Source organism: Catharus ustulatus, chromosome 40 (genome assembly GCF_009819885.2).
Source record: "Catharus ustulatus isolate bCatUst1 chromosome 40, bCatUst1.pri.v2, whole genome shotgun sequence".
Lineage (NCBI taxonomy): Eukaryota > Metazoa > Chordata > Aves > Passeriformes > Turdidae > Catharus > Catharus ustulatus.
Genome location: NC_046260.1, coordinates 823,950 through 840,426, shown reverse-complemented (window position 1 = coordinate 840,426; position 16,477 = coordinate 823,950). Strand labels below are relative to the sequence as shown.

Genomic DNA, 16,477 nt, shown 5'->3' with positions numbered 1-16,477 from the left:
AAATTAAAATAAAAAATGTTAAAATAAAATGAAAATAAAAAATTAAAAAAAATAAAATAAAAATAAAACAAAACCATAAAAATAAAAAAAATGAAAATAAAATGAAAATAAAAATAAAAATAAAATAAAAAAAATAAAAATAAAAATAAAAATGAAAATAAAAAAAAAGAAAATAAAACTAAAATTAAAAAAAAATTAAATAAAAAATTTAAAAAGACCAAAAAAAAAAGAAAAAACAAACGGGAAAATTTCGGGAGATTTCGGAACTTTTTTGGGGGATTTTTGTGGGGTGAAATTTGGGGGATTTTGGGATTTGGGGATTTTGGGAGAGAGCCCCGACCCGCTTTCATTTTTTTGAATTTTAAAAATTTTAAAAAAATTTTTTTTTGGGACATTTTGGGGCAATTTTGGGCGATTTTGGGATTTTGGGAGGGGGTTCTGACCCGTTTCATTTTTAGTGATTTTTTAATGATTTTTTTGGGACATTTTTTGACAATTTCGGATCATTTCCGTATTTCACGAGGGAGCCCTGACCCGTTCCCATTTTTTAAATTATGTTTTTATTTTTTGTAATTTTTTTTTAATTTTTTTTGTGTTTTTTTTGCGCGATTTCGGAGCCGCGCCCGCGTGCAAAGTGCTTTAATGAGTGACGTCGCCGCCAGCCAATAGGAACCGTCGTGGGCGGTGCTTACATTGATCGACAGCACAACCGCCCAATGAGAACCGCGCTGGGCGGGGCTGCGTGACCAACGCGGTGACATCACCCCAACCAATAGGAAACCCCCGTTACAGTGATTGACAGCACAACCCGACCAATAGGAACCGCGTGGGCGGGCGCGGCCGGATTCCAGCCAATAGGAGGCGGCGGAGGGCGGGGTCAGCGCTGATTGACAGCTGCCGCAGCCAATGGGGAGCGCGCGGCTCAGCCCGCGGCCACCGAGCCGGCCACGATGGCGACCAGGACGAGAAGGGCGAGCGAGACACAGGCGGCGAGGGCCAGGCGCTTCTGCGGACCAGTACAAACCAGTATAAACCAGTATGGACCGATATAGACCGGTACAAACCAGTATGGACCGGTATAAACCAGTACAAACCAGTATGGACCAGTACAAACCAGTACGGACCGGTATAAACCAGTATGGACTGATACAAACCAGTATAAACCAGTATGGACGGAGCAGTATGAACCAGTATAAACCAGTATGGACCAGTACAGACCAGTATAAACCAGTATGGACCAGTCTAGGGATGCCAAAATCCCAGGGGCCACCTCCCAGTTGATCCCAGTCCCCTCCCAGTCCATCCCAGTCCCTCCCAGTTCCCTCCCAGTCCCTCCCAGTTCCCTCCCAGTCCCTCCCAGTCCATCCCAGTCTCTCCCAGTCCCTCCCAGTTCCCTCCCAGTCCCTCCCAGTCCATCCCAGTCCCTCCCAGTCCATCCCAGTCCCTCCCAGTTCCCTCCCAGTCGCTCCCAGTCCCCTCCCAGTCCATCCCAGTTCCCTCCCAGTCCCCCCCAATTCCCTCCCAGTCCCTCCCAGTCCATCCCAGTCCCTCCCAGTTTGTCCCAGTCCTTCCCAATCCCCTCCCAGTCCCTCCCAGTCCCTCCCAGTCCATCCCAGTTCCCTCCCAGTTTATTCCAGTCCCCTCCCAGTCCCTCCCAGTTTGATCCCAGTCCCTCCCAGTCCATCCCAGTCCCTCCCAATCCCCTCCCAGTCCCTCCCAGTTTGATCCCAGTCCATCCCAGTCCCTCCCAGTCCCTCCCAGTCCCTCCCAGTCGCTCCCAGTCGCTCCCAGTTTGCCCAGTTTGCCCAGTTCTCACCTTCCTCGCCCCCCTCTGGCTCCTCTGCGCCTCCCCCAGGTGCTCCCGGCCCTTCCCCAGCTGCGCCCCCGAGTCCTGCACGTGGCGCTCCACGCGGTCCAGCAGCTCCCCCTGCACCAGTACGGACCAGTATAAACCAGTATGGACCAGTATGGACCAGTATGGATCGGTATGGATCGGTATGGGCCCAAAAAACCCCATAAAAATACATGGAAATCCATAAAAACCAGTATGGACCAGTACGGACCAGTATGGATTGGTATGGACTGGTATGGACCAGTATAAACCAGTATGGACCAGTATAAAGCAATATGAACCAGTATAAACCAGTACAGACCAGTATGGACCCAAAAGACCCCACAGAAATCCATACAAACTAGTATAAACCAGTATAAACCAGTATGGACTGGTATGAACCAGTATGGACCAGTATAAACCGGTATGGACCAGTATGGGCCAGTATGGACTAGTATGGACCAGTATAAACCAATATAAACCAGTATGGACCAGTATAAGCCAATATAGACCAGTATGGATCCGTATGGACCAGTATGCACCAGTATAAACCAGTATAAACCAGTATAAACCAGTATGGACTGGTATGAACCAGTATGGACCAGTATAAACCAGTATGGACCAGTATAAACCAGTACAAACCAGTATATACCAGTATGGACCAGTATGGACCAGTATAGACTGAGACAGACCAGTACAAACCAGTATAAACCAGTACGGACTGGTATGGGCCCAAAAAACCCCATAGAAACCAGTATAAACCAGTACAGACCAGTATAAACCAGTACAGACCAGTATAAACCAGTATAGACCAGTATGCACCAGTACAGACTGGTACAGACCAGTACAAACGAGTACAAACCAGTATAAACCAGTTTGTCCCAGTCCATCCCAGTCCCATTTTTCTCCCCAAATTCTCCATTTTTCACCCCAAAATCCCCATTTTTTTCCCATTCCCAGTACAAACCAGTACAAACCAGTATAAACCAGTACAAACCAGTATAAACCAGTACAGACCAGTCCATCCCAGTCCCTCCCAGTCCATCCCAGTCCCATTTTTCACCCCAATTTCTCCATTTTTTTACCCAAATTCTCCATTTTTCACCCCAAAATCCCCGTTTTTCCCCATTCCCAGTACAAACCAGTACAAACCAGTACAAACCAGTCCCTCCCAGTCCCTCCCAGTCCATCCCAGTCCCATTTTTCTCCCCAAATTCTCCATTTTTCACCCCAATTTCTCCATTTTTTTGCCCAAATTCCCCATTTTTCACCCCAAAATCCCCGTTTTTTCCCATTCCCAGTACAAACCAGTACAAACCAGTACAAACCAGTACAAACCAGTCCCTCCCAGTCCATCCCAGTTTGTCCCAGTCCATCCCAGTCCCATTTTTCACCCCAAATTCTCCATTTTTTTGCCCAATTTCTCCATTTTTCACCCCAAAATCGCCGTTTTTTCCCATTCCCAGTACAAACCAGTACAAACCAGTTAATCCCAGTACAAACCAGTACAAACCTGGTGCCCTCCAGTCCCTCCCAGTCCAATCCCAGTCCCTCCCAGTCCCATTTTTCTCCCCAAATTCTCCATTTTTTACCCCAAATTCTCCATTTTTTTACCCAATTTTGCCATTTTTCACCCCAAAATCCCCGTTTTTTCCCATTCCCAGTACAAACCAGTACAAACCAGTACAAACCAGTACAAACCAGTCCCTCCCAGTCCATCCCAGTCCCATTTTTTACCCCAAAATCTCCATTTTTTTGCCCAAATTCGCCATTTTTCACCCCAAAATCCCCGGTTTTTCCCATTCCCAGTACAAACCAGTACAAACCAGTACAAACCAGTCCCTCCCAGTCCCATTTTTCTCCCCAATTTTTCAATTTTTTACTCAAATTCTCCATTTTTTACCCCAAAATCTCCATTTTTTTACCCAATTTCCCCATTTTTCACCCCAAAATCGCCGTTTTTTCCCATTCCCAGTACAAACCAGTACAAACCAGTACAAACCAGTAAATCTCAGTCCCTCCCAGTCCCTCCCAGTCCCATTTTTCACCCCAAAATCTCCATTTTTCACCCCAAAATCTCCATTTTTTTACCCAAATTCTCCATTTTTCACCCCCAAAATCCCCGTTTTTTTCCCATTCCCAGTACAAACCAGTACAAACCAGTACAAACCAGTACAAACCAGTACGGACCTGCCCCTCCACGGCGCTCCCCAGCACCTGGAACAGCTCCCCCAGTCCATCCCAGTCCCATTTTTTACCCCAAAATCTCCATTTTTCACCCCAAAATCCCCGTTTTTTCCCATTCCCAGTACAAACCAGTACAAACCAGTACAAACCAGTACAAACCAGTCCCTCCCAGTCCCTCCCAGTTTGTCCCAGTTCCCTCCCAGTCCATCCCAGTCCCATTTTTTACCCCAAATTCTCCATTTTTCACCCCAAAATCCCCATTTTTTCTCATTCCCAGTACAAACCAGTACAAACCAGTACAAACCAGTCCATCCCAGTCCCTCCCAGTCCCTCCCAGTCCCATTTTTCTCCCCAAATTCTCCATTTTTTTACCCAAATTCCCCATTTTTCACCCCAAAATCGCCGTTTTTTCCCATTCCCAGTACAAACCAGTAAATCCCAGTACAAACCAGTACAAACCAGTACAAACCAGTAAATCCCAGTACAGACCTGCCCCTCCACGGCGCTCCCCAGGATCTGGAACAGCTCCCCCAGTCCCCTTTTTTACCCCAATTTTCTCATTTTTTTACCCAAAATCTCCATTTTTCACCCCAAAATCGCCGTTTTTTCCCATTCCCAGTACAAACCAGTACAAACCAGTCCATCCCAGTCCCTCCCAGTCCCATTTTTCACCCCAAATTCTCCATTTTTTTGCCCAATTTTGCCATTTTTCACCCCAAGATCCCCGTTTTTTCCCATTCCCAGTACAAACCAGTACAAACCAGTACAAACCAGTACAAACCAGTACAAACCAGTACAAACCAGTACGGACCTGCCCCTCCACGGCGCTGCCCAGCACCTGGAACAGCTCCCCCAGCTCCCTCAGGCCCCGCTCCAGTTTCTGCAGCTCCCGGTGCCGCTCCCCGACCTCGTCCAGGGCGGCGCGGGCGGCGCGGGCCGAGAGCAGAACCTGGGAAAAAAATTAAATTTGACTGAAAATGGGAGAATTTGACCCAAAAAAATCCCAAATTTGGGGGAGAATTGTAAAAAAATGGGAGTTTAAAAAAAAAAAATCCGGTGAAAAAATTGCTAAAAACGGTGAAAATACAAAAAAAACCTCCCCAAGAAACATATAAAAATCCACCAAAAATTGCCCCAAATTTACCCAAAAATGCCCAAAATTGACCCAAAAATTGAAATTCTAAAAAGCAAAATTGAACCAAGAACAGTGAAAAAAAAATCTCCAAAAAATCCACCCAAAAAATAAAAAAATCACAAAAAATCCTAATAAAAAATCACCAAAAAACCCCCCAAAAATAAAATTAAAAAATCGCCAAAAATCCAAAAAAATTTCTAAAAAATTTCCCAAAAATCCCAAAATGAACCCAAAAAGTAAAAGTCTAAAAAAAGAACCAAGCCAAAAATGGTGAAAATATAAAAACATTAGAAAAAATAAATGTCAAAACCCCCCCCAAAAATCCCAAAAATTAAAAAAAAAAAAAATCCTAAAAAAATCCCCAACAAAATTCCCCCAAAAAACCCTAAAACATCATCCAAAAAAATCCCAAAAATGGAAAAAAAATCCTAAAAAAAATCCCTCCAAAAATCCCAAAAAATCCACAACAAAATTTCCCCAAAAATAAAAAAAAAATCCCCCCAAAAATCTCCAAAATCCTAAAATAAAAATCACAAAAAATCCCCAAAAATCCCCCAAAAAATCCTCCCAAAAATCCCCAAAAATTCCAAATTAAAATCCTTAAAAAAACCCCAAAAAATCCCCAAAAAAATCCTAAAAAAAATTAAAAAAAATCCCCAAAAAATCCCCAAAAAATCCACAAAAATTTTAAAAAATCCCAAATTTCCCAAATTCCCGTTTTTTGCCCCCAAACCCACGTTGGACACGAAGATCTCGCTCTGTCCTGATTCCAAATCCCCCAAAAATCCCCAAAAAATCCAAAAAAAATTAAAAAAAATTCCCAAAAAATCCCAAAAAAATCCCAAAAAAATCCCAAAAAAATCCTAAAAAATCCCAATTTCCCCCCAATTTTCCCAAATTCCCGTTTTTTGCCCCCAGACCCACGTTGGACACGAAGATCTCGCTCTGTCCTGATTCCAAATCCCCCCAAAAAACCCAAAAAAATCCAAAAAAAATCCCAAAAAATCCCAAAAAAATCCACAAAAATTCCCCAAAAAATCCTAAAAAGTTCAAATTTTCCCCCAAATTTCCCAAATTCCCGTTTTTCCCCCCAAACCCACGTTGGACACGAAGATCTCGCTCTGCCCCGACTCCAAATCCCCCAAAAAACCCAAAAAAAATCCAAAAAAAATCCCAAAAAATCCCAAAAAACCCCAAAAAAATCCCCAAAAAAATCCAAAAAAAATCCCCAAAAATTCTAAAAAAAATCCCCCAAAAATCCCCAAAATTTTAAAAAATCCCAAATTTCCCAAAATTCCGTTTTTTGCCCCCAAACCCACGTTGGACACGAAGATCTCGCTCTGCCCTGATTCCAAATCCCCCAAAAAACCCAAAAAAAATCCCAAAAAATCCCAAAAAAAATCCCAAAAAATCCCAAAAAATCCCAAAAAAATCCCCAAAAATTCCCCAAAAAATTCTAAAAAATTCGAATTTTCCCCCAAATTTCCCAAAATCCCGTTTTTCCCCCCAAACCCACGTTGGACACGAAGATCTCGCTCTGTCCCGACTCCAAATCCCCCAAAAAACCCAAAAAAAATAAAAAAAAATCCCAAAAAAATCCCAAAAAAATCCCCAAAACTTCTAAAAAAATCTCCAAAAAATACCAAAAAATTTTAAAAAAATCCCGATTTTCCCAAATTTACATTTTTTCATCCCAAACCCACGTTGGACACGAAGATCTCGCTCTGTCCCGACTCCAAATCCCCCAAAAAACCCAAAAAAAATCAAAAAAAAATCCAAAAAAAACCCCCAAAAAACCCCAAAAAATCCTAAAAAAATTTCCAAAAATTCTAAAAAAATCCCCCAAAAAATCCCCAAATTTTAAAAAAATCCCAAATTTGCCCAAAATCCCAGAATTTCCCCCCAAACCCACGTTGGACACGAAGATCTCGCTCTGTCCCGACTCCAAATCCCCCAAAAACCCAAAAAAATCCCAAAAAATCCCAAAAAATCCCCAAAAAATCCCAAAAAAATGCAAAAAAATTCCAAAAAAATCCCAATTTTCCCCAAATTTCCCAAAATCCCGTTTTTTCCCCCCAAACCCACGTTGGACACGAAGATCTCGCTCTGCCCCGACTCCAAATCCCCAAAAAAACCCAAAAAAAATCCAAAAAAAATCCAAAAAAATCCCAAAAAAATCCCAAAAAATCCCAAAAAATCCCCAAAAATTCTAAAAAAATCCCAAAAAAATCCCCAAAAAATCCCAAAAAAACCCCAAAAAATCCCCAAAAAATCCCAAAAAAAATCCCCAAAAAATCCCGAAAAATCACAAAAAAATCACAAAAAATCCCCAAAAAATCAAAAAAAATCCCCAAAAAATCCCCAAAAAATCCCCAAAAAAATCCCAAAAAAATGCAAAAAAATTCCAAAAAAATCCCAATTTTCCCCAAATTTCCCCAATTCCCGTTTTTTCCCCCCAAACCCACGTTGGACACGAAGATCTCGCTCTGCCCCGACTCCAAATCCTCCAAAAAAACCCAAAAAAAATCCCAAAAAAATCCAAAAAATCCAAAAAAAATCCCCAAAAAATTCCCAAAAAATCCAAAAAAATCCCCAAAAATCCCAAAAAAATCCCCAAAAAAATCCTAAAAAATTCGAATTTTCCCCCAGATTTCCCCAATTCCCATTTTTTCCCCCCAAACTCACGTTGGACACGAAGATCTCGCTCTGCCCTGACTCCAAATCCCCCAAAAAACCCAAAAAAAATCCCAAAAAATCCCCAAAAAATCCACAAAAATTCTAAAAAAATCCCCAAAAAAATCCTAAAAAATCCCAATTTCCCCCAAATTTCCCAAATTCCCGTTTTTTCCCCCCAAACCCACGTTGGACACGAAGATCTCACTCTGTCCTGACTCCAAATCCCCCAAAAAAATCCCCAAAAATCCCAAAAAATCCAAAAAAATCCCAAAAAAATCCCAAAAAATTCTAAAAAAATCCCAAAAAAATCCCCAAAAAATCCTAAAAAATTCGAATTTCCCCCCAAATTTCCCCAATTCCCGTTTTTTGCCCCAAACCCACGTTGGACACGAAGATCTCGCTCTGTCCCGACTCCAAATCCCCCAAAAAACCCCCAAAAAATCCCCAAAAAACCCAAAAAAATCCCAAAAAAATCCCAAAAAATCCCCAAAAAATCCTAAAAAAATCCTTAAAAATTCGAATTTTCCCCAAATTTCCCAAAATCCCGTTTTTTTCCCCCAAACCCACGTTGGACACGAAGATCTCGCTCTGCCCCGACTCCAAATCCCCCAAAAAAACCCAAAAAAAATCCCAAAAAATCCCAAAAAAATCCCCAAAAATTCTAAAAAATTCCCAAAAAATTAAAAAAAATCCCAAATTTCCCAAGTTTACATTTTTTCCCCCCAAACCCACGTTGGACACGAAGATCTCGCTCTGTCCCGACTCCAGCATCTGCTCCAGCTCCTCCTCCGACACCGGGGGGCTCCCGGCTGGGACCGAATTGGGGAGAAAAACAAAAAATTTGGGTTAGAGAATCCAAAATTGGGGAAAAAAACCAAAAATTGGAATTAGGGACCCAAAAATTGGGAAAAAACCCAAAAAAATTCGGAATTAGGGAACCAAAATTGGAGAAAAAAAACCCAAAAATTGGGATTTTTGAGACCCCCTCCCTCCAATATTTTGGACCCCTCCCCAATTTTTGGGACCCCCCAAAAATTTTTTTTGTCCCCCCAAAATTTTAATTTTTCCCCCCAATATTTTAATTTTTCCCCCCAAAAATTTAATTTTTGTCTCCCCAAAATACAATTTTTTTCTCCAAAAAATTTCATTTTTCCCCTGCAAATTTTAATTTTTTCCCCCCAAAATTTTTTTAACGCCCCTAATTTTTTTTTGACCCTCCCAAATTATTTTTTTTCCCCCCAAATTCTAATTTTTCCCCCCAAAATTTAATTACGTCCCCCCAAATTTTTATTTTTCCCCTAACATTTAATTTGTGTCCCCACAAATTTAGTTTTTCACCCCAAATTTTTATTTTTCCTCCCAAATTATTTTTCCCCCAAAAAATTTAATTTTTGTCCCTAAAACTTAATTTTTCCCCCCCAAAAATTTAACTTTTTTCTTAAAAATTTCATTTTTTCCCCGTAAATTTTAATTTTTGCCCCCCTAAATTTTAATTTTCATCCCCAAAATTTAATTTTTGTCCCCCAAAATTTAATTTTTCCCCCCAAATTACTTTTGTCTCCCAAAATTTTATTTTTTTACCCCCCTCAATTATTTTGTCCCACAAATTTTAATTTTTGTCCCCAAATTTTAATCTTTTCCCCCCAAACTATTTTTTGTCCCCCCAGATTATTTCTGTCGCCCCAAAATTTATTTTTTCCCCCCAAACTTTAATTTTTCCCCCCAAATTATTTTTCCCCAAAAAAATTTAATTTTTGTCCCTAAAACTTAATTTTTCCCCCCCAAAAATTTAATCTTTTTCTCAAAAATTTCATTTTTTTCCCTGTAAATTTTAATTTTTGCCCCCTCAAATTTTAATTTTTTCCCCCCAAAATTTTTTTAACCCCCCCAAATTTTTTTGACCCTCCCAAATTTAATTTTTCCCCCCAAATTTTCATTTTCCCCCTGAATTTAAATTTTTGTCCCCCCAAAATTTAATTTTTCCCCCCCAAAAATCTAATTTTTTTCTCAAGAATTTCATTTTTCCCCCCCAAAAAATTTAATTTCCCCCCTAAAATTTTTTCTTGACCCCCAAAATTTTTTCTTGAACCCCCTAAATTATTTTTGTCCCCCTAAAAATTTAATTTTTTCCCCCAAATTTCATTTTTTCTCCCCAAATTTCAATCTTTGTCCCTCCACATTTTTTTGACCCTCCCAAATTTAATTTTTCCCCCCAAAATTTAATATTTTTCTCAAAAATTTCATTTTTGTCCCCCCAAAATTTAATTCTTGTCTCCCCAAATTATTTTTGTCCCCCAAAATTTCATTTTTTTACCCCCTCAATTATTTTGTTCCCTAAAATTTAATTTTTGTCCCCCCCAAATTTTAATTTTTGTCTCCCCAGATTATTTTTTTCCTCCAAATTTAAATTTTTTCCGCCCAAAAAATTTAATTTTTTTCACCAAAATTTCATTTTTTTCCCACAAATTTTAATTTTTTCCCCCCAAATTTTTTTTGACCCTCCCTTGTTATTTTCCCCCCAAAATTATTTTTCCCCAAAAAAATTTAATTTTTGTGCCCAAATTTCATTTTTTCCCCAAAAAATTTGAATTTAATTTAAATTTTTTCTCAAAAATTTCATTTTTTCTCCCCAAATTTTCATTTTTGCCCCCCCAAATTTTAATTTTCATCCCCAAAATTTAATTTTTGTCCCCAAATTTCATTTGTCTCCTCAAATTTCAATTTTTGTCCCCCGAAATTTTAATTTTTGTCTCCCCAAAATTCAATTTTTTTCTCCAAAAAACTTAATTTTTTCCCGCAAATTTTAACTTTTTCCCCCCAAAATTTTTTTAACCCCTCCAAATTTTTTTTTGACCCTCCCAAATTATTTTTTTCCCCAAAAAAATGTAATTTTTGTGCCCAAATTTTAATTTTTACCCCAAAAAATTTAATTTTTGTCTCCAAATTTTAATTTTTCCCCCCAAATTAGTTTTGTCCCCCAAATTTTAATTTTCCCCCCAAAATTAAATTTTTCCCCCCCAAAAATTTAACTTTTTTCTCAAAAATTTCATGTTTTCCCCCCAAAATTTCATTTTTCCCCCAAAAAATTTAATTTTTTCCCCCAAAATTTCATATTTTGATCTCCAAAATTTAATTTTTGTCCCTCCAAATTTTTTTTGACCCTCCCAAATTTCAATTTTCATCCCAAAATTTAATATTTTTCTCAAAAATTTCATTATTTCCCCCCCAAAATTTCATTTTTTCCCCGTAAATTTCAATTTTTGCTCCCCCAAATTTTTTTTACCCTCCCAAATTATTTTTTCCCCCCCAAATTTCATTTTTTATCCCAAAAAATTTAAATTTCTCACCGATGTGGAGCTGCCGTCGCAGGCGCTCGAGGCAGCGCTGCCGGTACCGAGCCTGGCCCAGCTGGAGCCGCCCCGTGAGCCCCAGGAGCTGCTGGGCCAGGACCCCGTGCTGGGAGGGGACCCCAAAATTTGGTTACAGAAACCCCAAAAAAAACAAAATCCCAAAAAAACCAAAAAAATCCCAAAAAAATCCCCAAAAAAATGACAAAAATTCACCCAAAAATGAAAAAAATTGGAATAAAATTACCCAAAATTCACTCAAATAGTCCCAAAATCCCACCCAGGACCCCAAAATTTGGTTAGAAAAACCCTAAAAATCCCAAAATGCCAAAAAAACCCCAAAAAATCCACCCAGAAATGACGAAAATCTGGCCAGAAATGGCCAAAATTCACCCAAAAATGAAAAAAATTGGAATAAAATTACCCAAAATTCACTCAAAATCAACCAAAATCCACCCAAATATTCCTGAAATTCCACCCAGGACCCTAAAATTTGGTGAGAGGGACCCCAAAAACCCCAAAATAACAAAAATCCCAAAAAAATCCCCAAAAAAATGACGAAAATCTGCCCAAAAATGGCCAAAATCGGCACAAAAATGAAAAAAATCAGAATAAAATCGGCCAAAATGCACTCAAATATTCCCAAAATCCCACCCAGAACCCCAAAATTCGGTCAGAGGGAGCCCAAAAACCCCAAAATAACAGAAAATCCCCAAAAAAATCCCCAAAAAACCCCAAAAAATCCGGCCAAAAATGATGAAAATTCACCCAAAAATGAAAAAAATTGGAATAAAATTACCCAAAATTCACCCAAATCCACCCAAAATCCCACCCAGGACCCCCAGGAGCTGCTGGGCCAGGACCCCGTGCTGGGAGGGGACCCCAAAATTCGGTCAGAGGGACCCCAAAAACCCAAAATAACAAAAATCCCAAAAAAATCCCAAAAAAATCCACCCAGAAATGATGAAAATCTGCCCAGAAATGATCAAAATCCACCTAAAATTCACCCAAAATCAACCAAAAAATCCCCAAATCAACACAAAATCCCACCCAGGACCCCAAAATTCGGTCAGAGTGACCCCAAAAAACCCAAAATAACAAAAATCCCCAAAAAAATCCCAAAAATCCCCAAAAAAATGATGAAAATCTGCCCAAAATCACCCAAAAATCCAAAAATTACCCAAAATCCACCATAAGTAAACCCAAAATCCACTCAAATATTCCTGAAATTCCACCCAGGACCCCAAAATTCTGTCAGGGCCACCCCAAAAACCCCAAAAAACAAAAATCCCAAAAAAAATCCACCCAGAAATGACCAAAATCCACCCAAAATCACTCAAAAATGCCCAAAATTCCCCTGAATTTTCCTCAAAATCGCCCCAAAATCCCAAAAAATTCCCCCCAAATCTCTCCCTAAAATCACCCCCCAAAATCAGCCCCAAAAACTCCCCAAAAATTCCCCAAATTTCCCAAAAAAATTCTCAAACTAATCCCCAAAATTCCCAAAAAATCCCAAATCCCCCCAAAATTCCCGAATTCCCTGAATTTCCCCCCAAAAAATCCCAAAAAAATCCCCCAAAACCCTCCAAAAACCCCCAAAAAATACCAAAAAAATCCCCAAAAAATCCCAAAAAACCCCCCTAAAGATCCCTATAAATCCCAAAAAAAATTTCCAAAAAAATAAAAAAAAAATCCCAAAAAAATCCTCAAAAAACCCCCAAAAAAATCCCAAAAAAATCCCAAAAAGTCCCAAAAAATTCCCAAAAAATCACCAAAAAATCCCAAAAAATCCCCCCAAAAAAATCCCAAAAAATCCCCAAAAAATCCTCAAAAAAATCCCCAAAAAAATCCCCTAAAATTCCAAAAAATTCCCAAAAAAACCCCCTAAAATTCCCTATAAATCCCATAAAAAATTCAAAAAAATCCCAAAAAAATCCCCAAAACCCCCCCAAAAAACCCCCAAAAAATCCCAAAAAATTCCAAAAAATTCCCAAAAAATTCCCCCAAAAATTCCTAAAAAATAAAAAAAAAAATTCCCAAAAATCCCCAAAAAATCCCAAATTTCCCCCAAATTCCCCACCTGGGTCCTCCTGGCCCTGCCCCCGACGCTTTTCGGGTTTTGTTCCTGGGGGGGCTCCAGACCTGGGACAGAAAATGGAAAAAAAAAATCAAAAATTGGGAAAAAACCAACAAAAAATAGAAATTAAATAATTCAAAAAAACCAGAGAAAAACAACAAAAACTTAGAAAAAAGAAAGAAAAAAAAAATTAAAAATGAGAAATAAAAATGAAAAAAAATTGGGAGAAAAAATTTTTTTTAAAAAAAGGAAATAATGATAAATAAACAATTAATAAATTAATTAATAAGAATGAAAAAAATGGGGAAATTTTTTGGGGTTTTTTTGGTGTTTTTGGGACATTTTTTATATTTTCAGGTGTTTTTGGGGTCATTTTTTGGTGGTTTTGGGGTTTTTTGGGGTTTTTTTGTGAGTTTTTGGTGTTTTTTTGGGTGGTTTTGGGTCATTTTTGGGATTTTTTTTGTGTATTTGGGGTTATTTTTGGTGTTTTTTTTGGTATTTTTGAGGTAATTTTCATTTTTTGGGGATGTTTTTGGGGTATTTTTTGGGTATTTTTGGGTGGTTTTGCTCATTTTTGGGGTGTTTTGGGATTTTTTGTTTTATATTTTCAGGTGTTTTGGGAATTTTTGGGGATATTTTTGGTGTTTTTTATTGGTTTTTGTGGGAATTTTGGTTTATTTTGGGTCATTTTTGAGATATTTCTGATGGTTTTGGTCGTTTTTGGGGTTTTTTTGGGGTAGTTTTGGGATTTTTTTGGTGTTTTGGGATTTTTTTGGTTGTTTTTGGGTCATTTTCCTGGGGTGTTTTTGGTGTTTTGGGGATTTTTTGGGGATATTTTTGACAGTTTTGGGTCATTTTTGGGATATTTTGGGGTATTTTTGATGGTTTTGGGTCCATTTTTGGGGTATTTTTGATGTTTTTGGGGATTTTTTGGGGACATTTTTTGTGGTTTTGGGTCATTTTTGGGACATTTTTGGGACATTTTTGGGATATTTTTGGGATATTTTTGGGTATTTTTGATGTTTTTGGGTCATTTTTGGGGTGTTTTTGATGTTTTTGGGGCATTTTCAGGTTTTTTTGGGGATATTTTGGGGTATTTTTTATGTTTTTGGGGATTTTTTGGGGATGTTTTTGATGGTTTTGGGACATTTTTTGTGGTTTTGGGTCATTTTTGGGATGTTTTTTGGGATATTTTGGGATATTTTTGATGTTTTTGGGGTCACCTTTGGGATGTTTTTGGGTTTTTCTGGGTCTTTTTTTCTGTTTTTGGGTCATTTTTGGGATATTTTGGGGTGTTTTTGATGTTTTTGGGGTATTTTCAGGTTTTTTTGGGGATATTTTGGGATATTTTTGATGTTTTTGGGGATTTTTTGGGGATATTTTTGATGGTTTTGGGTCATTTTTTGGGTCATTTTTGGGATATTTTGGGATATTTTGGGGTATTTTTGATGTTTTTGGGTCCATTTTTGGGGTGTTTTTTATGTTTTTGGGGTTTTTTGGGGGTATTTTTGGGCTATTCTGGGTCTTTTTTTGTGGTTTTGGGTCATTTTTTGGGATATTTTGGGGTATTTTTGGGGTTTTTTTGGTTGTTTTTTGGGGATTTTTTTATGTTTTCGGGGTATTTTTGTTCATTTTTTGTGGTTTTGGGGAGTTTTTGGGTCATTTTTGGGGTGTTTTTGGGATATTTTTGATGGTTTTGGGTCATTTTTTGTGGTTTTGGGTCATTTTTGGGATGTTTTTTGGGACATTTTTGGGCTATTCTGGGTCTTTTTTTGTGGTTTTGGGTCATTTTTGGGGTTTTTTTTGGTGGTTTTTGGGACATTTTTGGGATATTTTGGGATATTTTGGGGTGTTTTTGATGTTTTTGGGTCATTTTTGGGGTGTTTTTTGTGTTTTTGGTGTTTTTTGGGGTCACCTTTGAGCTCCCCCCGGATTTTTCGGGTCAGATCCTGAATTTCATCCCGGAGCTGCTGCAGCTCCTGGTGCAGCTCTGGAATAATGAAAAATATCAAAATTTACCCAAAATTCACCCAAAAATTAACCCCAAAATTATCAAAAAATTACCTAAAAATTTACCCCCAAATTGCCCAAAATTCACCCAAAAATTCTCCCAAAATTCCTCCCAAATTCCCACCCAAAATCAACTCAAATCCCACCCTGAAAATTCTCCCAAAATCCCCCCCAAAATTCACCCAAATTCACCCCAAAATTCACCAAGAATTCAAACAAAAATCCCCAAAAAATCCCAAAATTCATCCCCAAAATCCCCTGAATTTACCCCAAAATTCACCAAGAATTCAAACAAAAATCCCCCAAGATTCCCCCCCAAAATTCCCAAAAAAATCCCCAAAATTCCCAAAGAATTTAAACAAAAATCCCAAAAAAATCCCTGAAAATTCATCCCCAAATTCACCCCCAAACTCGCCCAAAATTCCCTCAAAAAATCCCCAAATTCTCCCCAAAATCCCCGAAAGTTTCCCCCAAAACCAACCCAAAATTCACCCCCAAAATCCCTCAAATTCACCCCAAAATTCACCAAAAATTCAGAAAAAAACCCCAAAAATCCCCCCAAAAAATCTCCAAAATTCATCCCAAAAATCCCCCAAATTTACCCCAAAATTCACCAAAAATTCACCCAAAATTCATCCCAAAAATCCCCAAATTCACCCCAAAATTCCCACCCAAAAATCCCCCGAATTTCCCCCAAAATTTCCCCAATTTCCCCCCAAAATTCACCAAAAATTCCCCAAAATCCCAAAAAATTCACCCCCAAAATCCCCAAATTTTCCCCAAAATTCCCCCAAAATTCACAAAAAATTCACAAAAAATTCACAAAAAATTCACCCAAAAATCCCCAAATTCAACCCAAAATTCACAAAAAATTCAAACAAAAATCACAAAAAAGCCCAAAAATTCATCCCCAAAATCTCCTGAATTTTTCCCAAAATTTCCCGGATTCCCCCCAAAATTCCCCCAAAATCCCCCCAAAAATTCAAACAAAAATCCCCAAAAATTCCCCAAAAACTCCCCAAATTTATCCCCCAAATCCCCCCAAAATTCACAAAGAATTGCCCCAAAATCCTCCCCAAAAAAATAAAAATTCACCCCAAAATTCTCCAAAATTCACCAAAAATTCATCAAAAATTCCCCAAAAATCCCTGAAAATTCCCCAAAATTCACCCCCAAAATCCCACAAATCCACCCAAAAATTCCCCAAAAATTCA

General features: G+C 38.5%; 1 protein-coding gene across 1 annotated transcript in view; it reads right to left on the bottom strand.

Annotated features, from left to right (window-relative positions):
- Window positions 1–536: 536 nt before the first annotated feature.
- Window positions 537–16,477, bottom strand: part of LOC117010241 — a 32,351-nt gene continuing 16,410 nt past the window's right edge. The window contains exons 9-15 of the mRNA XM_033084534.2: window positions 15,169–15,243; window positions 13,257–13,318; window positions 11,177–11,285; window positions 8,562–8,638; window positions 4,830–4,967; window positions 1,817–1,927; window positions 537–1,006 (exon numbers count right to left, since the gene is read on the bottom strand). Coding sequence (XP_032940425.1) covers window positions 923–1,006; window positions 1,817–1,927; window positions 4,830–4,967; window positions 8,562–8,638; window positions 11,177–11,285; window positions 13,257–13,318; window positions 15,169–15,243 — 656 coding nt within the window. The 3' untranslated portion in view covers window positions 537–922. The remainder of the gene's footprint in view (window positions 1,007–1,816; window positions 1,928–4,829; window positions 4,968–8,561; window positions 8,639–11,176; window positions 11,286–13,256; window positions 13,319–15,168; window positions 15,244–16,477) is intronic.